This window comes from Patiria miniata, unplaced genomic scaffold (assembly GCF_015706575.1).
Source record: "Patiria miniata isolate m_02_andy unplaced genomic scaffold, ASM1570657v1 HiC_scaffold_7, whole genome shotgun sequence".
NCBI lineage: Eukaryota > Metazoa > Echinodermata > Asteroidea > Valvatida > Asterinidae > Patiria > Patiria miniata.
In genome coordinates this window covers 6,269,551-6,293,801 of record NW_024037074.1, presented here as the reverse complement: position 1 = coordinate 6,293,801, position 24,251 = coordinate 6,269,551, and the positions used below count along the sequence as shown (strand labels likewise).

At 42.2% G+C, this 24,251-nt stretch overlaps 2 protein-coding genes across 2 annotated transcripts; both read left to right on the top strand.

The window, feature by feature from the left end:
* The first annotated feature begins 1,502 nt into the window (after positions 1 to 1,502).
* LOC119746042 (flavin-containing monooxygenase 5-like) lies at positions 1,503 to 10,600 on the top strand. Its single transcript, XM_038222800.1, is given in 10 exon segments — positions 1,503 to 1,665; positions 4,258 to 4,370; positions 5,101 to 5,559; positions 6,000 to 6,173; positions 6,564 to 6,649; positions 7,194 to 7,383; positions 7,927 to 8,171; positions 8,775 to 8,873; positions 9,903 to 9,918; positions 9,921 to 10,600. Coding segments are annotated over 9 exon segments (1,590 nt in total). The 5' UTR covers positions 1,503 to 1,665; positions 4,258 to 4,264; the 3' UTR covers positions 10,136 to 10,600.
* Positions 10,601 to 13,557: 2,957 nt separating this feature from the next.
* Positions 13,558 to 23,530, top strand: LOC119746041 (flavin-containing monooxygenase 5-like). The gene is made up of 9 exons (XM_038222799.1): positions 13,558 to 13,714; positions 17,275 to 17,387; positions 18,095 to 18,553; positions 18,976 to 19,149; positions 19,554 to 19,639; positions 20,121 to 20,310; positions 20,829 to 21,073; positions 21,677 to 21,775; positions 22,199 to 23,530. The coding sequence occupies exons 2-9, from the start codon at positions 17,282 to 17,284 to the stop codon at positions 22,430 to 22,432; spliced, it is 1,593 nt and encodes a 530-aa protein (XP_038078727.1). The 5' UTR covers positions 13,558 to 13,714; positions 17,275 to 17,281; the 3' UTR covers positions 22,433 to 23,530.
* The last annotated feature ends 721 nt before the right edge of the window (positions 23,531 to 24,251 follow it).

Sequence of the window (24,251 nt, the reverse complement as noted above, 5' to 3'; positions counted from 1 at the left end):
CCCTGACACATAACGGTGCCATATGAAACCTTAAGTGTAACATTTGCAAGGTAAATATTTTTTTAAATGGCATATAAAAGTATTTTAGTCAAGGGCGTCAATCGCTTCTGAAAAGTGGGGGAGGGAGAGGCCTACCTTGCTCAGAACCAGTGCGAGCGCCAAGCGTAAAAGCCCTAACGGCTGGGGTTCAGTCGGGGCCCGCTTAAGGGCCAGGAAAAAAATTGATTCTAGACGCAAAAGATTTTCATTGAAACATCATTTTCGAGTTTTGAGTATAATCAGCTACTTTCTGAGCTATAGAATATTATGCTACGATTTTAAATTCGGCGACGAATAAAGTGTGTGGGGAGACACGGATATGATATCCCCCACTTTAAAAAGTGTGGGGGATTGACGCCCATGATTTTAATCGAGGCAAAGTATTGTATTTCATGCATTATAAAACCGATTAATTTGTATGTGAAGCCGGATAATTCTCATTTTGTATAGCGCCCTCCTCTGAGTAGTCTCCCCCCCCCCCCCCATGTAGCCAAGAAATCGCCACCGCTGGTCTCATGAGTTTAAATTTCACAACTCATGCGCAGAACTTCGAAGCAGAAGCACAAATCACTGCAGGGCGAATCGTGCACGTGCCGCCCATACCCCCGGGTAAATCACGGAACTTAAAAGATTGACAGGTGTTTGTTTCACTATATTAGGGAGGTTTCGAAAGCGAACGGATACGCTTACACTTACGTTTAGCTATCCGTATCCGCTTTTTACTTACGTGTAGCGAGCGAGATATGCGTGTCGTCTGCACGTTTAGCGGATAGTGAGTGGTGTATGACGTCCTAACTGATGACGTACCCGTCGCACTAAACGTATCCGTTTGCATGCGAAACACTTAAGATAACGGACTCGACTCGACACAATACGATAAAGCCGGATCCCTGATGAGCTTCCATACAGACGGAATGCGGATATTAAAACCGATTAATTTGTATGTGAAGCCCGATAATTCCCACTTTAGGGTCCACCGAAGGGTTGACCTCTCAGTGTCAAGCCCCCCCCCCCCTTTCGAATTTCCAAGGCCTGGCAATTTTGGATCTTGATCATATCCCCTATCCCCCCCCCTAAAAGTTTAAATTTAACAACTCATGCGCAGAACTTCAAAGCAGAAGCACAAATCACTGCAGCGCAGGGCGAATCGTGCACGTGGTGCACGTGCCGTCCCATACCACCGGGTAAATCACGGAACTTAAACCACTAGCCTTGACAGGTGTTTGTGTCATTATTAACTTTAGATAGCGGACTCGACTCGACACAATACAATAAAGCCGGATGCCTGATAAGCTTCTATGCAGACGGAATGTGGACATTGTTCCGTTATTCAGAATCAACCGCTCGGTCTTTAATTATAAACTCCGGATTGTCCCTTAACTTGCTCAATCTTAGACCATTACGTCATGGCTGGCAGCGAGGCCCCTTAATCACTTCACCAGGGGGGCGAGGCCCCGCCTCCTGGTGAAATGATTGACACTTGAAGTCTGCGATACGATTTCCGGCGGACATAAGTAACTCCGTTCCGCCGTCAGCTGGGCACATTCATCGGTACGAAGACGAAGCTGTTTGACGATAGAACCAGGTGCAAGTTTTTGTTTCAACCAGAATAACGGACTTCTGAAGGTGAGTAGTACATGTACAAAATCGAATATCTTATTTTACAGTGCACAAAACACGTAAGACTTTTGCACTGAATGTAAATGGTGTGGAATAACCTGCAGTTCACCCGAGTATCAAGTCTCCCGGCCCGCTGAGCTAGCACTTAGGGTCATACTCATGCTGGGGGTCAGCCAAGTCGACTGTTGAGACAACTCGACTCGGGACAAGTCGACCGTTGAGACAAGTCGACCGTTGAGACCGTTGTACCGGGGATTTTGACGGTGGCTGATCACCGTTTGGGAGTTATGATACATGAGTTGTTTTTTTTTGTTCGGGCCGGGTTGATTCACGGCTGGGGTTGCCGCTGGGCGAGATGATAGGTTTAGCTGCTTTAGTTTAGGAAAATGATGGTGCTATCCCATTCAAACTAAGTACATAAAACTGGGGTTCAAATACCTTGAACTAAGAGGGACATTGGGCATTAATAGATATCTGCCTTTTGTTGCATATAACAGAGTCGATATAGCGCAGTGTGATTGTCCGTGCACATCGTTCGTTTTTGCCGGGCCTGTGTGCGCACTTATCCCCGGTCAGCGTAGCCGTACCGTGCACGGTGACATCGTTTTTGCCGGGCCTGTGCGCCCACTGTCTTATCCCATCCCGGTCGGTCAACGTGGCCGTACCGTGCACGGTGACATCCTTTGTGCCGGGCCATAGAGATATGTACACTTGTGTTTTAGATCAATCAAGCACTCAGTTAGCAGTCTTAAACAGTTTTCTTAAAACAAATCCTTACCTCGTATTTAGCATCTCCACTTGGAAGATGGAAGAACAAAATTACTCAGAAAATGTAATGATGTAAATTGTGATTTTATCGTACCTGTTTTTGAGGCATACAGTTTTCAGGGTTGAACGTCACAACTGTCGGGAGAAACGTAAAAAGTTTGCTTTTGTCTGTGAATATTTAAAACCCCTTAAAAACACATTAAAATATCCTCAACAACAGTTTTATGGGTATTCTATTATTACGGTATAGGCCTACAGTGAGTTTTTCCAAGGTAAATATTCATATTAATCTCTCTCTGCAATTGAACATTTTCGAATGCCATGTACTCGAAAGCAGAACTATTTTTTATTTTTTTGGCCTGATATCAAAACGTATATATCAATTAACATCCTGTTACTTACCTTATTTTTCTTATATTGAATACATTTCCTGGAAGTTACTGACCATCATAAATGCACTAGTAAGTAACACAACAGGTCTGTGTAGATGTACATTGAGGACCCCGCGGACCGTCGGAAGCCCTCCCGTCGGTAGACTGTATGCCGCGTCGCCGCGCTGGGTCCGGGCGGCCCGACGCGACGGCCACCGGAGCGAATGCTCACTGAGCATCGAAGTGTGCCCGCGTGCCGCGCGGGCCGGGCCCGGTCCTCGCAGGCGCGGCGCGCCGGCCCGACGCGACGGCCACCGGATCGGAGCGCCCTCTGTGCATCGAGTGTGCCCGCGCCGCACCCGGGACCGGTCCTGCCACAGATTTATGCAACTGTTTCCGCTCCACGTGTATACATTTCCATTAAGTCGAGTTGTCTCAACGGTCGACTTGTCCCGAGTCGAGTTGTCTCAACGGTCGACTTGTCTGACATTCCTGATGCTGCCGTGCAACTTGTGTATAATCCAAGCCGTCTTTAAACAATATTTCTCACAGTGGCCAACATCCAGCCAGTTAGCAGTTTGCAGCAGTTTTATTCATTTCGAAATTTCATTTCAAGTTGCTAATTGTGTGTGTTTTTCAAAATTTCGATTCTCTTTTTCCGAACGAAATTTAAAGAATTATAATGTCCTGTAGCAAATAAATTTGCTTGTTTGCATGTGCAGGCCTGATACAGTGGTTTTAAGTAGCGCGCTCCGGTTCAGAAAGTTTTGATCGAAATACTACGATTATTCATAAGTTAGTGACGTATCAGCTCGTACAGAATGTATGTTAATTTTGCATTCGCCAGCTGGTCCGACGCGGGGAATTTGCTAATTCGTTCGCACGATTTCCTAATTCGTTCGCACGAATTCCTAATTCGTTCGCACGAATTCCTAATTCGTTCCCACGAATTCCTAATTCGTCACGTCGCACGAATTGCTAACACGTTCGCACGAATTGCTATTTCCTTCGCACGAATTGCTATCTCGTTCGCACGATTTCCTAATTCGTGGGAACGAATTGCTAACTCGTGCATCCGGGAACGCGTTGGTAATTCGTGGGAACGAGTTGGTAATTCGTGGGAACGAATTGGTAATTCGTGCGAACAAATAGGTAATTCTTGCGAACGAATAAGTAATTCGTGGGAACGAATTAGCAAATCCCCCCCCCAAAAAAAAATTCTACCCTGTCCCTTCCCGGGCTTCATACACGAGGTCCCGCTGGCTTCAAAAGTTGAAATTGATTAATTTGATACTTATCATGGGCCGATTTTTTTCGTTCGATGTCTCATTGGAAAGCTCATAACTAATGTGATGCTAGAAAATTATCAGTTCAATTTGAAAAACCTGTTTTTCAGGGTGCCACACCAACTTTAATCGATTAAATTGATTATTCTACAAATCGATTATTTGTTTTTCAGAATCACGATGAAAGCAGCGATCATTGGTGGAGGGATCAGCGGCCTTGTGGCCATCAAGGCTTGCCTGGAGGAAGGAATCGAACCTCACTGTTTCGAGAGATATGGCCAACTCGGTAAGTATAATCGAAACTTTTACTTTTACCATGCTCCTTTCTTTCAGTTCTGCTTCAATTTTATGAGGCATGAAACCAGTGAACATTTTCCTAATTGGACATTTACCTTTATAATTGGGGTAGGTTACACCCTAGTCCGAAAATTTGGGACTCTCAATACTGTGTATGACTGAGAGTCCCAAACTTATTGGTATTGAAAACATGCAATACAAGAAAATAGACTAGCACCTGAAACAACCAGTCCAACACCGCTTCAGTACTGCATAAATCAACTGTCAGCTGACTGTGCCAAAAGAAATGTCTAGGATGTCGGTACTAGGTCACTATTTCTACACATTTCTCCATAGTCAGGCACCAGACTAACGACAATGAATGAAGAAGTCAGTCTTGTCAAACAGTTGGACCATGGATGGACATGTAGAAGTCTAGTCTTTAGCCTCATTTTGAATTCACTTGACTTCCCTCTCTTGTGCAAGCCACTGCCAAATATTGAAGAAAAGTCTCCTTTACAAATTGAATTGAATCTTCAAACTTGGTTGGTGAAATAGTGAAGAACTTTTCTTTGCCCAATGATAGTTTTGGAGAAATTTGCTGGCTGAAGAGTGAGTAAAGTTGGCCTAATCTTCTTTTGCATCGTTTTGAGCACTTAAGGTCCCAGTCTGGTTTCACCCCAGCTCATCCTTCTGTGATGAACATCCTTCAACCCCACCCTCTTTTTTTCTCATGATAGGTGGCGTGTGGGTGTACGATGAGAATCTCCGACCAGGTCAGGGGTCAGCAATCTACGATTCCCTGACCACCAACTCCAGTAAGGCCATGATGGCGTTCAGTGACTACCCCATGCCCCACGATATTCCCCCTTACCCCCGCTACCCACACGTCTTCAAGTACGTCCAAGACTACGCCGCCCACTTCGATCTGGAGAAACACATTCAGTACAAGACCTCGGTCCTACGGGTGGAACCGACAGCTGATTTCGAGACCACAGGGCAGTGGAGCGTGCGCACGCGCACAGAGGGCTGCGAGGAAAAGGCGGGAGTTTACGACGCGGTGTTCGTCTGCTCGGGCATGTACAAACAGCCGCACATCCCTCAATACCCAGGGCTGGATGAGTTCCAGGGGCAGAAGATGCACACTAACGAGTTCAGAAATGCTGACTCTTTCGGTGGAAAAACAGTGCTGGTGATGGGTGAGTGTCAGGGTTCCAGACAGTCTTACAATATAATTTTTCAAGGGGTGCACCTAAAAAGGCAAGTGATACATCGGTCCTTCTTCTGTTTAATTCATCATTATAGATGGGTTAGTTTACGCCACTATCTACTTTTACAATTGGTGTTAAGTTTTCACCGCTTTTTTTTTTTTTTTTTTTTTTTTTTCCCTGTGTATCACAGCGGTGTGAAATCTCAGCTTTAAAAGCTGATTTCAGCTTTTTGGTTTTCGATTTCAGCTTTTTTTTCCAGCTTTTTCCCTCACTCGCTTTATACAAAAGTATAGGCGATCTCCAAAATTCAGCTTTTTTACACCTTTTTCCAGCTATTTTTATCAGTGGTCACTCGCACCCCTGGTGTCAGTTCTTTGAAGGTGCCCAAATCTAAGCTCATATTTTCTCTCCATTGTCTTTTCCTGCAGGAGCCTCCAACTCTGCCGGTGACGCGGCCGCGGATTTGAGCCGTCGTGCCCGCGTGGTTCACCTGACCATGAGGCACGGCTGCTGGGTCGTCAGACGCATGGCCAAAGACAGTACTCCCATAGACATGATGGTCAACCGTAGAATCGTACAACTTGCTCCCAAGCCTATTGTGGGTACGTCCGAAGAAAATCACACGCAGTATTTTACTGAAATGTGAAAATATTTACAAAACTTTTTTTTAATATTTTTATGCCTGAAAATTTTCCATGAAATACCCGGCCGTTAATAAATGTCATTACGATTGTGAAAATAATTTAATTGTAAAAGCGAAGAAAATTATTTTGTTTACTTCTAGAACAGTGTATGATGTTCATTTCTGTGAGTGAATTTTAAAATGTGAATTTTAAAAATTCAGCGCACTATTTTTGTTAAAACACTTTACAATTCATATTTTTTTTCCATTCAGTTACTTTTAATTTTGCTTCATTCAAGAAAATTAACAAAGAAAGCTGAGTGGATAAATGTCAATCTGAGTTTCGGGAGTTTTTTTTCTTATTTTGCAGAGCGAGTAGCAAGTGCCAATGCAAGCGTCAACTTCAGTCACGACAAACTAGGATTACGCGCCGAGGCCGGCCTACTACACAGCGAGGTAAAATACATTTATACTCGGTAAACAAAAAGTAATGTCTGTTTATTGTTATTCTTAGTAATTATATACAAGGTAAAAAAAAAACACCACTCCAAAATGGGAGGACCAATTATTTAATGAAATTCTGCATGTACCAGTTTCAAAATTAAGGATGTGAAAGCCCAATGGTTTTTACATAGGGATGTATGTAAATTGTATTCGTTTTGCTGAAAGAACACTTACCTTTTTGGTGATCCGTGAACAGAACTTTAAAACGGTGTTTGTGTTCAATATTCCGTAGCTTGAAAAGTACATGAGTGATTTGAATGATTCTTGTACTAAAAGAAAGCTTATTATTTGGGCTTTAATATATTTTAGATTTTGAAAGTGCTACATGCAGAACTTCATTAAAACAATGGTCCAGACATTTGGGTTTCCTTTTTTTTTTAACTCACCCTGTACAAACAGGAAACCTTGTTCATATGGCAATCTTAATTTTCTGATAAAAAAAATGACCCCAAGTTGTTTTTCTTTAAACAGTGAAGACTAAATGTATTTTCCGCAGGTCATGGTAAATGATGAAATAGGCGACCGCATAATGTGCGGTGCCGTTCAATGCCGACCAGGGGTCAAACGGTTCACCCGCACTGGGGTCGAGTTCGTCGATGGTTATAAGATTGATAACCTAGATGCCGTCGTGTTTGCTACTGGGTACGAGCTCGGGTTCGACTTCATTGACCGCTCTATAATTCAAGGTACATGGTCGTGAATTTCAATCCTGAAAATTGCATTCTTCTGAATTCTCTCTGTGCCAGATTTGCAAAAAGTGTGGTCACGTGCAACAGATGATGTACTATGAAAAGGGAATAATTTACTCGAAAAGCTTGTCACATGACTGGGGACTAGACTGTGAGCTATGAGAGTTGTGACTTTGAAAGTTGTGAACATTTGCCCGTTGCAAAATAGAATGTTCGTCCTGTTAATCAATTTTTCCGTCCCAATTTTGTTTGCTTGTATAAATCAGCCTCCCGATTTTGCTTTTAAATCTCTAGCCTTCCAACTGCACCCCAACTGCTATGCCATTGCTTGTCATAACTTAATAACATGTCAGTTATCATGCTTCAAACCCTGACAAAAATGAACCTATTTAAAATATTGCAAGAGATTAGCTTTTGAACTTAATGATTGATCAACAGAGCACATCACTCACTCATTTGAACATATATTATTTAAACGATCTTGATTGCTTCACATTTATAAAACCTTTTACACAAACTTTACCTTCTATCCTTTTCCAGACAACTTCGCAGACTTGGACCTGTACATGCACGTTTTCCCTCCCAAACTCAAGCATCATACCTTGGCCGTCATTGGCTGCGTGACGACGCTAGGGGGGCAGCCCCCCGTGTTTGAGCTGCAGACCCGATGGGCTGCCCGGGTCTTCAAGGGGCTAGTGCCCCTGCCCGATGTGGACACCATGATGGCCGATATCAAGCGCAGGCGCAATATCTTCTATCAAACCTTTGGAAAACACAGAATCTTTGTAAGTACATAGCATTAAATGAGAAAATATAATGAGAAAGTAAAATGACAACATTGAATGCTTTCAGATTAGACCCTGTAGTCTTAGGCTTTTAAAACGAACTAACAAGTGGACGTACAGCAGTTAATTGAAGAAAAAAATGCACAATTGTTAAAGGTAGAATTCAACGTTTGCTTTTGCTGTAATTTTCAGAAGTTGATGGATTTGGGGTTAATATTTTATAGCAAATGTTGTTACACTGACCCTGTACAATTTTTGTGTTCATAGATGCTGGAAAAACCAAGGAAAAAGTGTTGTTCGCAGTAGTCTGGTTCCATGACCCTTCTTCATATTTCTGATTTGATATATTTTTTGTATTGCGCCATGAGCGTCATATATGGCAGATACCGGCGCGTTAATAATTGCCGTTATTATTATTATTATACAAAACGGAGCAAGTTACAGATGTCGGGGAAATGTCAGGTCATGGAACCAGACTAGCTGGCTTGCACCCGTTCACAGATGTGTAACCGATTGCAAACAAAATGCGAACTAACTAAATTTGGTGAATATAATAAGGGGGCAGTTATTTAAATAATTATATTCTCCCCCCCCCCCATTCAGTTCCCACCTGTTCCCTATCAGGAAGAAGTTGCAGAGATGATTGGAGTAAAGCCACGATTCACTGAGCTTCTACTGACCAATCCCAGGCTTGCATTCCAGGTACGTCACCGTTTCCATGACATTGTAGTGCATGAAGCTGCTTTTGCCTAACATTTTTGGTGCTATTTTGCCGACTGAATTAAACAAGGACTAGAATTCAGGTATCCTACATTAATATGGATTTTTTTGTACCTTATCTATGGTCAGACAATTTCTTTAAAACGATATAATTTCAGGAACACAGCTTGCGCTCTCAATCGAGCGCAGGCCCCTTTGTGAAAGGTCACATCGCGGTCACACATTGAGTGTCGAGAGGGGCGAAGTAACTTGAGCGCGCGCTGGGAGGCAGCTAGTGGATGTCTGGGCTGCATCGGTTGTCAGGCGGTCATGATGAGTTCATGGCTCAAGTTGCCAGAGCGCGCGCAATGCATGCCAGAGCACTGGCGCAAAGACCGCTCAGTTTCGGTTTGGTTTTCGCTTGATACAGTCAATGACCCTCCTCCCACCCGGATCTCCTAATATAGGGTTGCTGCTTTGAAACAATGGAGCCCAGGCGCGGTTCTAGAACCAATATTTTTTGGGGGGGGGAGGGCTAGCAGGGTGGATACAGAATTTTCTCAGGGAGCTGTGCTGAAATGTAGACCTGTTATTTTCTCCAGACACTTAGGCCTCCGAAAATCAATAGGTGGGGAGCGCCAATAAAATCCTAAAATCATTCACACTATATTAACTACAAATGCACCCTTGTCACGACTATTTCTTTAGGGGGAGACCATTCGCATGTACACATGTACATCACAATCCTTCTTTTGCTAATACAATATTTTTTTTTACGGAATTTATTTTGGGGGCTGGACAAAAAAGCCCCCCCCCCAGCCCCCTTGGATCAGCTGATTTTTTCGCGTTTCACTTCACACTTACACCAGTAAAAGTAAAAAAAACAAAACAGAAAAAGTCTAGTAAAGCTGGGAATTTGCTCCTTTTTTGGTTTACCCAGTTGCGTGCTTGAGACAAGGGCCTTATCACTCATCTGATGGTCTATGACTTACTTAATATTAATTATTCTGCCTATTTTTCTTCATATCTTAGGTATTCTTTGGACCATGCTACCGGCCAGCTACCGCCTGCGCGGTCCCCACTCCTGGAAGGGCGCCAAAAAGGTCATCGAGGAATCATGGGATAGCGTCGTCCACGCCACCAAGACGCGGGTACCAATGAAGCAGCCAAAGCAAGGGGGCGTGGTCACGGCTGACACCACCTTGCTGCGGGTAGGTCTGGCTGCTGTGATGATCTTCGTTGCCGTCTGTGCCTTTATCGTTTAAGAGTCTAGCTGCTAGGATGACTGAAAGTACAACCGTTGAAGGAATATGTGTCTAAGTTCATCTTGTTGTGTATAACCTTTTTATTATCTGATCACATACTCAGACTTGGTCCAAGGCAGTATCAGAATGATGGGAAAAAATAGTAATTTATTCTAACCGATATATTGACAAATGCATGCAGAACACATGTATTAAATGCGGCTTTTTTGGTAGAGAAATTTGCAGCTCTTTCTAAAGGTTATTTTTACTAGTTATTTTGCCGTACTAATGTAGGCTATTGTCTCTTGTACATGTATTGTTCTGAAATTAAACAGACAAAGTGATAACATTAGGTCTCTGAAAAACAGTTACAGTTGTACCAAAAGAAACGAGTATACTTTTTTATATTTTTAGAAGACTATGGTTAGACTGCGATTAAGTTTTTTTTACTTTTCTCTATCAGGTTTGTATTGCTTATTATTTATTGTTATTTCATTTTAAATTATTTTGTTTACTGTATCAATCTTTTGTTCCGTGTTTTTATGTTGTTGTGTTGTTGTTGTTGTCTTGTCTTGTCTTGTCTTGTTTGTTTTTTGTTGTTTTGTTTTGTTTCGTCTTGTCTTGTCTTGTCTTGTCTTGTTTGTCTTGTCTTGTCTTGTCTTGTCTTGTCTTGTCTTGTCTTTTGTCTTGTCTTGTCTTGTCTTGTCTTGTCTTGTCTTGTCTTGTCTCTTGTCTTGTCTTGTCTTGTCTCTTGTCTTGTCTTGTCTTGTCTTGTCTTGTCTTGTCTTGTCTCTTGTCTTGTCTTGTCTTGTCTCTTGTCTTGTCTTGTCTCTTGTCTTGTCTTGTCTTGTCTCTTGTCTCTTGTCTTGTCTCTTGTCTTGTCTTGACTTGTCTAGTTTCATTTTGTTTAGTCTTATCCTGTCTTGTTTTATTTCTTGGTTTGTTAGGGTTGTGTTGGGGTGTTTGTTTGTTTGTTTGTTTGTTTGGGGTTTTTTTGGGGGGGGGGGGGGGGGTTGGTTTGTTTGTCTGTTTTTCCCCAGTCTTGTATAATCTGCAGTTGTTAGGTTTTTACGCCAGCTATTCTCGCCTTTGAGAAAACTGTGGTCAGGGTTGTAACTGTTAATCTTTTGCATCTAATTATCTTTTTCAGTATTATTTTTAAGGCGGTCTTATTTTTCATTGAATTTTGTACCTATTTTTTAAATATATTTTTGTATGTTACATGTACCATTCAAGTTAGAATTGACAGGCTTTCGAGTCACAGTGTTTTATTATACTTTAATCAATCCTGGCCAGCTTGGATTGGATTGTTTTTGTTCAGTTTTGTTTACTTTTGTGGATTGCTTGTTGTACCTTGTAATTTGGCCGAATAAATAATAATGAATAATAATAATAATTAAGTGTTCAGATCGTGAAGACACGAAGTTATATACTTGCCATTTCATAAATAATATCTTTAAGTTTAGAAGACAAACCTGTGATCATTTTTACAACTTGCCTTTTGGAGGAAGATTCCTGTAAATACTTCACGTGAAACTTTGATTTAAAATTCATGCCATAATTAATTTGTAAATAAATCTCGTGTTGTCGGGGCTTTTCACACCTTTGTAATAGCATTCTTGTTACATTTGCACTTGTTAATATTTAACTACATCTCTTTTGATTAATAATTTCTCAATATACAACTGTAGACGATTCTTGTAAATAAAGGAATTAATTTACTAGCTCACCTACCTTTTCAATTTTTGACCTTTGGCTTTGCTTTTCCATTTGATTTCCATTTCAATTTTCCATTTGAAATTTTCCAATACTTTCACAACATCTTTATGTGACTAGATTGTTTATTATGTAATTTTCAATCTTAATTAAGGCAATACAATTAAGGCCAAATCCCTATCCCTGACACATAACGGTGCCATATAAAACCATTAGTGTAACATTTGCAAGTCAATTTTTTTTTTTAAATGGCATATAAAAGTATTTTAATCAAGGGCGTCAATCGCTTCTCAAAAGTGGGGGAGGGGGAGGCCTACCTTTATCAGAACTCGAGCGCCAAGTGTAAAAGCCCTAACGGCGTGGGGTTCAGTCGGGGCTCGCTTAAGGGCCCGGAAAAAAATTGATTCTAGACGCTCTGTAGCGCAATCTGAGGCAATTTCTGACCACTTTAACCAATTTTTGTTGTAGCAAAAGATTTTCATTGAAACATCATTTTCGAGTTTTGAGTATAATCAGCTACTTTCTGAGCTATAGATTTAAATTCGGCGACGAATAAAGTGTGTGGGCAGACACGGATATGATATCCCCCACTTTAAAAAGTGTGGGGGATATACGCCCATGATTTTAATCAAGGCAAAGTTTTGTATTTCATGCATTATAAAACCGATTAATTTGTATGTGAAGCCGAATAATTCCCATTTTGGGGTCCACCGAAGGGTTGCCCTCTCAGTGTCCAGCCCCCCCCCCCCCCTTTTTTCGAATTTCCATGGCCGGGCAATTTTGGATCTTGATCATCCTCCATCCCCCCCCTAAAAAAATATAAAAGATGTATTTCTATATAAGCTAAAAAAAAAAAGAGACAGAGAGAGTGCAGGCGGCGTTGGGGAACACAGTCGCGGATTCTATTTAGCATTCCTATACATCTTTGTATAGCGCCCTCCTCTGAGTAGTCTCCCCCCCCCCCCTTACGTGTAGCGAGCGAGATATGCATGTCGTCGGTTTAGCGGATAGTGAGTGGCGTATGACGTCATAACTGATGACGTATCCGTCGCACTAAACGTATCCGTTTGCATGCGAAACCTCTCTATTAACTTTAGATAACGGACTCGACTCGACACAAAAAGCCGGATCCCTGTTCAAATAAGCTTCCATACAGACGGAATGCGAATATTAAAACCGATTAACTTGTATGTGAAGCAGGATAATTCCTATTTTGGGGTCCACCGAAGGGTTGACCTCTCAGTGTCCAGCCCCCCCCCCCTTCGAATTTCCAAGGCCGGGCAATTTTGGATCTTGATCATATCCCCTATCCCCCCCCCCCCCCCCTAAAAGAAATCTCAAAGATGGCATAACTTAGCTAAAAAAGAGACAGAGAGAGTTTAAATTTAACAACTCATGCGCAGAACTTCAAAGCAGAAGCACAAATCACTGCAGGGCGAATCGTGCACGTGGTGCACGTGCCGTCCCATACCACCGGGTAAATCACGGAACTTAACTTGACAGGTGTTTGTGTCATTATTAACTTTAGATAACGGACTCGACTCGACACAATACAATAAAGCCGGATGTCTGATAAGCTTCCATACAGACGGAATGTGGACATTGTTCCGTTATTCAGAATCAACCGCTCGGTCTTTAATTATAAACTCCAGATTGTCCCTTGGCTTGCTCAATCTTAGACCATTACGTCATGGCTGGCAGCGAGGCCCCGCCCCCTGGTGAAGTGATTGACACTTGAAGTCTGCGATAAGATTTCCGGCGGACATAAGTAACTCCGTTCCGCCGTCAGCTCGGCACATTCATCGGTACGAAGACACGCGAAGCTGTTTGACGATAGAACCAGGTGCAAGTTTTTGTTTCAACCAGAATAACGGACTTCTGAAGGTGAGTAGTACATGTACAAAATCGAATATCTTATTTCACAGTGCACAAAACACGTAAGACTTTTGCACTGAATGTAAATGGTGTGGAATAACCTGTAGTTCACCTGAGTATCAAGTCTCCCGGCCCACTGAGCTAGCACCTAGGGGCATACTCATGCTGGGGGTCAGACAAGTCGACCGTTGAGACAACTCGACTCGGGACAAGTCGACCGTTGAGACAAGTCGACCGTTGAGACCGTAGTACCGGGGATTTCGACGGTGGCTGATCGCCGTTTGGCTGATCGCCGTTTGGGAGTTATGATACATGAGTTTTTTTTGTTGTTGTTCGGGCCGGGTTGATTCACGGCTGGGGTTGCCGCTGGGCGAGATGATAGGTTTAGCTGCTTTAGTTAAGGAAAATGATGGTGCTATCCCATTCAAACTAAGTACATAAAACTGGGGTTCAAATACCTTGAACTAAGAGGTACATAGGGCATTAGATATCTGCCTTTTGTTGCATATAACAGAGTCGATATAGCGCAGTGTGATTGTCCGTGCACATCGTTCGTTTTTGCCGGGCCTGTGTGCGCACTTATCCCCGGTCAGCGTAGCCGTACCGTGCACGGTGACATCGTTTTTGCCGGGCCTGTGCGCCCACTGTCTTATCCCATCCCCGGTCGGTCAACGTGGCCGTACCGTGCACGGTGACATCCTTTGTGCCGGGCCATAGAGATATGTACACATGTGTTTCAGATCTATCAAGCACTCAGTTAGCAGTCTTAAACAGTTTTCTTAAAACAAATCCCTTTACATCACAAGGGCGGATCCAGGGGGGGGCCAAAGGGGGCCATGCCCCCCCCCCAAAAAAAACGAAACCAATTTTTTTTTTTTTTATGTGACATCGCAATAAAGGCAGGCAATGAGTACACCACCATCTTTTCCTCAAAAAACATTGGTTAGAGTGGTCAAAAATTGCCTCAGATCGCACCACAGAGCTCTAGAATCCAAAAAATTTTCGGGGCCCTTACGGGCCCCGAACCCCACGCCGAAATTTGTTTGACCCACTTTTTGGGGGGACCAAATTTTTTTTTGGCCCCCCCCAAAATTGTGTTCTGGATCCGCCCTTGTTACATCATACCTCAAATTTTGTTTATTTGTAAAGAATTTAATAAGAATTTAAAATTTAACATTCGAAATGTGTAGAGATTTGTACACATGCGTTTTAGATCAATCCAGCACTCAGTTAGCTGTCTGAACAATATTCTAAAAACAAATCCTTAAATTGTGATTTTATCGTACCTGTTTTTGAGGCATACAGTTTTCAGGGTTGAACGTCACAACTGTCGGGAGAAACGTAAAAAGTTTGCTTTTGTCTGTGAATATTTAAAACCCCTTAAAAACACATTAAAATATCCTCAACAACAGTTTTATGGGTATTCTATTATTACGGTAGGCCTACAGTGAGTTTTTCCAAGGTTAAGATTTTCATATTAATCTCTCTCTCTGCAATTGAAAATTTTCAAATGCCATGTACTCGAAAGCAGAACTATTTTTGTTTGGCCTGATATCAAAACGTATCAATTAACATCATGTTACTTACCTTATTGTTCTTATATTGAATACATTTCCTGGACGTTACTGACCATCATAAATGCACTAGTAACACAACAAGTATGTGTAGATGTACATTGAGGACCCCGCGGACCATCGGAAGCCCTCCCGTCGGTAGACTGTATGCCGCGTCGCCGCGCTGGGTCCGGGCGGCCCGACGCCTGCCACCGGAGCGAATGCTCACTGAGCATCGACGTGTGCCCGCGTGCCGCGCGGGCCGGGCCCGGTCCTCGCAGGGGCGGCGCGCCGGGTCGACGCGACGGCCACCGGATCGGAGCGCCCTCTGTGCATCGAGTGTGCCCGCGCCGCAACCGGGACCGGTCCTGCCACAGATTTATGCAACTGTTTCCGCTCCACCTGTATACATTTCCATTAAGTCGAGTTGTCTCAACGGTCGAGTTGTCCCGAGTCAAGTTGTCTCAACGGTCGACTTGTCCCGAGTCGAGTTGTCTCAACGGTCGACTTGTCTGACATTCCTGATGCTGCCGTGCAACTTGTGTATAATCCAAGCCGTCTTTAAACAATATTTCTCACAGTGGCCAATATCCAGCCAGTTAGCAGTTTGCAGCAGTTTTATTCATTTCGAAATTTCATTTCAAGTTGCTAATTGTGTGTGTTTTTCAAAATTTCGATTCTCTTTTTCCGAACGAAATTTAAAGAATTATAATGTCCTGTAGCAAATAAATTTGCTTGTTTGCATGTGCAGGCCTGATACAGTGGTTTTAAGTAGCGCGCTCCGGTTCAGAAAGTTTTGATCGAAATACTATGATTATTCATAAGTTAGTGACGTATCAGCTCGTACAGAATGTATGTTAATTTTGCATTCGCCAGCTGGTCCGACGCGATCCTAGCTACGCGATGATCGCGGCTGGTGCGCGTGCGACGCCAGGATGTGATACACCTGATTATTTTACTGCGCCTTCACCTGTTAATTACGTATTTGTGGAACGATGTGTTTTGTAATCCCAATTCACTATATTCCTTGGAATTTGATTATGTAACCCAGCCGTATATTTCTGTGTAAAAACCACGGTTTTGGCCCACGCTGATCTGAAACGCAGTAGAAAGGGCACTAGACTGCCGTGCGTGCCACCATACCACACCAACAACACGGCGGTTGTCTGTGTTCCAGAGGCGTGTTGAATCCCGGATGGCCGATTAAAGTTCGTCCATCACAGTAGGCCTACCCTATACGTACAGCCAGTTCGTCCAGCCTGGCTGCACGACACCTACCTACCTACGTTCCATCAGAATCTGTATATGCGTCTTATCTCACTGGATCGCAAGACCACTTGCGGTCCCATGGTTTAAGATTATTATTTATAGACTGCACTTTCGCAAAAGCACATGCGCACAAGAGTATGAAGCCCGGGAAGGGACAGGGTGGAATTTTTTGGGGGGAATTTGCTAATTCGTTCGCACGATTTCCTAATTCGTTCGCACGAATTGCTAATTCGTTCGCACGTATTCCTATTTCGTTCGCACGAATTCCTCTTTCGTTCCCACGAATTCGTAATTCGTTCGCACGAATTGCTAACACGTTCGCACGAATTGCTATTTCGTTCGCACGAATTGCTATCTCGTTCGCACGATTTCCTAATTCGTAAGAACGAATTGCTAACTCGTACATCCGGGAACGCGTTAGTAATTCGTGCGAACGAATTAGCAATTCGTGCGAACGAATTAGCAATTCGTGCGAACGAATTAGCAAATCCCCCCCCCCCCCCAAAATTCTACCCTGTCCCTTCCCGGGCTTCATACACGAGGTCCCGCTGGCTTCAAAGTTGAAATTAATTAATTTGGTACTTATCATGGGCCGATTTTTTTCATTCGATGTCTCATTGGAAAGCTCATAACTAAGGTGATGCTAGAAAATTATCAGTTCAATTTGAAAACCCTGTTTTTCAGGGTGCCACACCAACTGTAATCGATTAAATTGATTATTCTACAAATCGATTATTTGTTTTTCAGAATCACGATGAAAGCAGCGATCATTGGTGGAGGGATCAGCGGCCTTGTGGCCATCAAGGCTTGCCTGGAGGAAGGAATCGAACCTCACTGTTTCGAGAGATATGGCCAACTCGGTAAGTATAATCGAAACTTTTACTTTTACCATGCTCCTTTCTTTCAGTTCGGCTTCAATTTTATGAGGCATGAAACCAGTGAACATTTTTTCTAATTGGACATGTACCTTTATAATTGGGGTAGGTTACACCCTAGTCCGAAAATTTGGGACTCTCAATACTGTGTATGACTGAGAGTCCCAAACTTATTGGTATTGAAAACATGCAATACAAGAAAATAGACTAGCACCTGAAACAACCAGTCCAACACCGCTTCAGTACTGCATAAATCAACTGTCAGCTGACTGTGCCAAAAGAAATGTCTAGGATGTCGGTACTAGGTCACTATTTCTACACATTTCTCCATAGTCAGGCACAAGACTAACGACAATGAATGAAGAAGTCAGTCTTGTCAAACAGTTGGACCATGGATGGACATGAAGAAGTCTAGTCTTTAGCCTCATTTTGAAATCACTTGACTTCCCTCTCTTGTGCAAGCCACTGTCAAATATTGAAGAAAAGTCTGCTTTAAAAATTGAAATAGTGAAGAACTTTTGCTTGCCCAATGACAGTTTTGGAGAAATTTGCCGGCTGAAGAGTGAGTAAAGTTGGCCTGATCTTCTTTTGCATCGTTTTGAACACTTAAGGTCCCAGTCTGGTTACACCCCAGCTCATCCTTCTGTGATGAACATCCTTCAACCCCACCCTTTTTTTTTCTCTCATGATAGGTGGCGTGTGGGTGTACGATGAGAATCTCCGACCAGGTCAGGGGTCAGCAATCTACGATTCCCTGACCACCAACTCCAGTAAGGTCATGATGGCGTTCAGTGACTACCCCATGCCCCACGATATTCCCCCTTACCCCCGCTACCCACACGTCCTCAAGTACGTCCAAGACTACGCCGCCCACTTCGATCTCGAGAAACACATTCAGTACAAGACCTCGGTCCTGCGGGTTGAACCGACGGCTGATTTCGAGACCACGGGGCAGTGGAGCGTGCGCACGCGCACAGAGGGCTGCGAGGAAAAGGCGGGAGTTTACGACGCGGTGTTCGTCTGCTCGGGCTTGTACAAACAGCCGCACATCCCTCAATACCCAGGGCTGGATGAGTTCCAGGGGCAGAAGATGCACACAAACGAGTTCAGGAATGCTGACTCTTTCGGTGGAAAAACAGTGCTGGTGATGGGTGAGTGTCAGGGGTACAGTCTAACAATATAATTTTTCAAGGGGTGCACCTATAAAGGCAAGCGATACATCGGTCCTGCTTTTGTTTAATTCACGATTTTTACGCCACTGTATTCTTTTACAATTGGTGTAAAAAAAAAAAAACCCGCGGTGAAAACTTAAAGTTTTCACCGCGGGTTTTTTTTTTTTTTGGCAGTGTATCACAGGGGTCTGAAATCTCAGCTTTAAAGCTGATTTCAGCTTTTTTTTCAGCTTTTTCCCTCACTTGCTGTGTACAAAAGTATAGGCGATCTCCAAAATTCAGCTTTTTTACACCTTTTTTCAGCTGTTTTTATCAGTGGTCACTCGCACCCCTGGTGTCAGTTCTTTGAAGGTGTCCAAATCTAAGCTCATAAATTTTCTCTCCATTGTCTTTTCCTGCAGGAGCCTCCCACTCTGCCGGTGACGCGGCCGCGGATTTGAGCCGTCGTGCCCGCGTGGTTCACCTGACCATGAGGCACGGCTGCTGGGTCGTCAGACGCATGGCCAAAGACAGTACTCCCATAGACATGATGGTCAACCGTAGAATCATACAACTTGCTCCCAAGCCTATTGTGGGTACGTCCGAAGAAAATCACACGCAGTATTTTACTGAAATGTGAAAATATTTACAAAACTGATTTTTTAATATTTTTATGCCTGAAAATTTTCCATGAAATACCCGGACGTTAATAAATGTCATTACGATTGTGAAAATAATTTAAATGTAAAAGCGAAGAAAATTATTTTTTTTACTTCTAGAACAGTGTATGATGTTCATTTCTGTGAGTGAATTTAAAAATGTGAATTTTAAAAATTCAGCGCACTATTTTTGTTAAAACACTTTACAACGATAACTCATATACAGTTTACTTTTTTCCATTCAGTTACTTTTAATTTTGTTCCATTCCAGAAAATTAACAAAGAAAGCCGAGTTGATTAATGTCAATCTGAGTTTCGGGAGTTTTTTTTTAATTTTGCAGAGCGAATAGCAAATGCCAAAGCAAGCGTCAACTTCGACCATGACAAGCTTGGATTACGCGCCGAGGCCGGCCTGCTGCACAGCGAGGTAAAATACATGTGAACTTGGTAAACAAAAAGTAACGTCTGTTTTTCTGTTATTCTTAGTAATTATACAAGGTGAGTCTTAAAAAAAAAAAACCCCAGAATGGCAGGACCAATTATTTAACGAAATTCTGCATATACCACTTTCAAAATTAAAGATGTGAAAGCCCAATTGCTTTCACATAGGGATGTATGTAAATTGCTTTCGTTTTGCTGAAAGAACACTTACCTTTTTGGTGATCCGTGAACAGAACTTTAAAACGGTGTTTGTGTTCAATATTCCGTAGCTTGAAAAGTACATGAGTGATTTGAATGATTCTTGTACTAAAAGAAAGCTCATTAATTGGGCTTTAATATCTTAGATTTTTCACTCACCCTGTACAAACAGGACACTTTGTTCATATGGCAATCTTAATTTTCTGATAAAAAAAATGACCCCAAATTGTTTTTCTTTAAACAGTGAAGACTAAATGTATTTTCCGCAGGTCATGGTAAATGATGAAATAGGCGACCGCATCATGTGCGGTGCCGTCCAGTGCCGACCAGGGGTCAAACGGTTCACCCGCACTGGGGTCGAGTTCGTCGATGGTTATAAGATTGATAACCTAGATGCCGTCGTGTTTGCTACTGGGTACGAGCTCGGGTTCGACTTCATTGACCGCTCTATAATTCAAGGTACATGGTCGTGAATTTCAATCCTGAAAATTGCATTCTTCTGAATTCTCTCTGTGCCAGATTTGCAAAAAGTGTGGTCACGTGCAACAGATGATGTACTATGAAAAAGGAATAATTTACTCAAAAAGCTTGTCACTTGACTGGGGACTAGACTGTGAGCTATGAGAGTTGTGACTTTGAAAGTTGTGAACATTTGCCCGTTGCAAAATAGAACGTTCGTCCTGTTAATCAATTTTTCCGTCCCGATTTTGCTTTTCAATCTCAAGCCTTCCAACTGCATCCCAACTGCTATGCCATTGCTTGTGATAACTTGATAACATCTCAGTTATCATGCTTCAAACCCTGACAAAAATGAATCTAATTAAAAGTTTGCAAGAGATTAGCTTTTGAACTTAATGATTGATCAACAGAGCACATCGTTCACTTATTTGGATATACATTATTTTTACGATCTTGATTGCTTCACATTTATAAAACCTTTTACACAAAGTTTACCTTTTTGTTCTATCCTTTTCCAGACAGCTTCGCAGACTTGGACCTGTACATGCACGTTTTCCCACCCAAACTCAAGCATCATACCTTGGCCGTCATTGGCTGCGTGACGACGCTAGGGGGGCAGCCCCCCGTGTTTGAGCTGCAGACCCGATGGGCTGCCCGGGTCTTCAAGGGGCTAGTGCCCCTGCCCGATGTGGACACCATGATGGCCGACATCAAGCGCAGGCGCGATATCTTCTATCAAACCTTTGGAAAACACAGAATCTTTGTAAGTACAGCATAAAATGAGAAAATATAATGAGAAAGTAAAATGACAACATTTAGTGCTTTCAGATTAGACCCTGTAGTCTAGGCTTTTAAAACGAACTTACAAGTGGACTTACAGCAGTTAATTGAAGGGAAAAAAACATTCACAATTGTTAAAGGTAGTATACAACATTTGTTTTTGCTGTAATTTTCAGAAGTTGATGGATTTGGGGTTAATATTTTATAGCAAATGTTGTTACACTGACCCTGTAAAATTTTGTGTTCATAGATGCTGGAAAAACCAAGGAAAAAGTGTTGTTCGCAGTAGTCTGGTTCCATGACCCTTCTTCATATTTCTGATTTGATCTAATTTTTGTATTGCGCCATGAGCGTCATTTATGGCGGATACCGGCGCGTTGTAAATTGCCGTTATTATTATTATTAAACAAAACGGAGCAAGTTACAGATGTCGGGGAGATGTCAGGTCATGGAACCAGACTAGCTGGCTTGCACCCGTTCACAGATGTGTAACCGATTGCAAACAGAATTGAAAACAAAACTAACTTAATTTGGTGAATTAGGGGGCAGTTATTTAAATAATTATATTTTTTTTTCTCCCATTCAGTTCCCACCTGTTCCCTATCAGGAAGAAGTTGCAGAGATGATTGGCGTAAAGCCACGATTCACTGAGCTTCTACTGACCAATCCCAGGCTTGCATTCCAGGTACGTCACCGTTTCCATGACATTGTAGTGCATGAAGCTGCTTTTGCCTAACATTTTTGGTGCTATTTTGCCGACTGAATTAAACAAGGACTAGAATTCAGGTATCCTACATTGAAATGGATCTTTTGTACCTTATCTATGGTCAGACAATTTCTTTAAAACGATGTAATTTCAGGAATAGAATGAAATTACCAGTATGCAACCTTTTTTCCTTGGATCAGCTGATTTCTTCGTGTTTCACTTCACACTTATACCAGTAAAAGTAAAAAAAAAAACGTAAAAAAGTCTAGTAAAGCTGGGAATTTGCTTTTTTTTGTTACTTCCCAGTTGTATGCGTGAGACAAGGGCCTTATCACTCATCTGATAAATTTATGACTTTTCATATATTCAACCATCCCCTGCCTATTTTACTTCATATCTTAGGTACTCTTTGGACCATGCTACCCGGCCAGCTACCGCCTGCGCGGTCCCCACTCTTGGAAGGGCGCCAAAAAGGTCATCGAGGAATCATGGGATAGCGTCGTCCACGCCACCAAGACGCGGGTACCAATGAAGCAGCCAAAGCAAGGGGGCGTGGTCACAGCTGACACCACCTTGCTGCGGGTAGGTCTGGCTGCTGTGATGATCTTCGTTGCCGTCTGTGCCTTTATCGTTTAAGAGTCTAGCTGCTAGGATGACTGAAAGTACAACCGTTGAAGAAATATGTGTCTAAGTTCATCTTGTTGTGTACATGTATAACCTTTTTATTATCTGATCACATACTCAGACTTGGTCCAAGGCAGTATCAGAATGATGGGACTGAAAAAAAGTAATTTATTCTAACCGATATATTGACAAATGCATGCAAAAAGGAACACATGTATTAAATGCGGCTATTTTTCTAGAGAAATTTGCAGCTCTTTCTAAAGGTTATTTTTACTAGTTATTTTTCTATACTAATGTAGGCTATTGTCTCTTGTACATGTATTGTTCTGAAATTCAACAGACAAAGTGATAACATTAGGTCTCTGAAAAACAGTTACAGTTGTACCAAAAGAAAAGAATATACTTTTTTATATTTTTAGAAGACTATGGTAAGACTAGGAAATGTACAGATCAAGAAAACTATCGTTTACATAAAAAAAATACACTCATTTACTATCTGGGAAAATAAGATTAAAGAGTGACGGGTTTCGATTGAGCTTGATTGCCGTGTTGCTAGGACTGGACTGTGATGTTCTTGATTAAGTATTCAGATCGTGAAGACACGAGGTTATATACATGCCATTTCATAAATAATATCTTTAAGTTTAGAAGACAAACCTGTGATCATGTTTATAACTTGCCTTTTGGGGGAAGATTCCTGTAAATACTTCACGTGTAACTTTGATTTAAAATTCATGCCATAATTCATTTGTAAATAAATCTCGTGTTGTCGGGGCTTTCACACCTTTGTAATTAATGATTAATAATTGTGATTAATAATTTCTCAATATACAACTGTAGACGATTCTTGTAAATAAAGGAATTAATTTACTAGCTCACCTACCTTTTCAATTTTTGACCTTTGGTTTTGCTTTTCCATTTCATTTGCTCACAATTTTTCTTAAGATCGATCGCATAATTGTCGGGGCTTTTCACACCTTTGCAATAGCTTTCTTGTTACATTGCACTTGTTAATATTTAACTACCTCTCTTTTGATTAATAATATCTCAATTTAGATGATTCTTGTAAATAAAGGAATACATTTGTTTAACACGTATTCTGGAATAAAATCTAACTGTATGTGAGATTTGCCTTTCCAAATTCTGTAAAATGATAACCATAATAATGATGATTTTATTGATTGTATTTCTCGGCGCCCAGGAACTCAATGCCGAGATTTGTGCATAAAGACCCGACCTACCAGCATCGTATCCAGGGTTTTTTTATCCGGGGGGGGGGGGGGGGGCAAAGCAAACTGGGTAATTTGGAAAAAAAATGTTGCAACCTTACGCCATTTTTTTCTTCATATATCATCTCAATGAAGGTCATTCATTGCAAAAAAAGACGATAAGACATAAATCTGGGACTGCGAAACATTTTCAATATTGTTAGGAAATACTTAGAAAATGTTCTTGATTCTCCATACAGACTTTGTACACAACCGCTGAAGTGGCGCCTGGGTTGCAACATTTTTTCCTGTAATTTTTCTGCACAAGTGGAAGGGCGGCCGCTAATTAAAAAAGGCGGGGGAGGGATACCATCCGAGTATTGGGGGAGCTGTTCACGGGACGATTTCCAACACTGTCTCACAATAGGTGGCGCTGTTATTTGATTAACTTTGGGGGTTGTAACAACAACCCCCCCCCCCCCCCCCCCCCCGCAGTTTTTTTTTATTTTACGGAGGGCAAGTGTCCGGAGAAAAAAACGTGTACAGTCGACTCCCGTTATAACGAGCTCGGTCATAACGATATCCCGGATATCGGCGCGGATGTGCGGTTACCCCCTGAAAGC

What these genes read in the sequence shown, in the direction of transcription:
- LOC119746041 (XM_038222799.1), top strand. Translation starts at nt 17,282, where the DNA reads ATGAAAGCAGCGATCATTGGTGGAGGGATCAGCGGCCTTGTGGCCATC. An exon ending in CCGGCCTGCTGCACAGCGAG is followed by an intron (nt 19,640 to 20,120) that starts GTAAAATACATG and finishes TATTTTCCGCAG; the next exon opens with GTCATGGTAAATGATGAAAT. An exon ending in ATCCCAGGCTTGCATTCCAG is followed by an intron (nt 21,776 to 22,198) that starts GTACGTCACCGT and finishes TTCATATCTTAG; the next exon opens with GTACTCTTTGGACCATGCTA.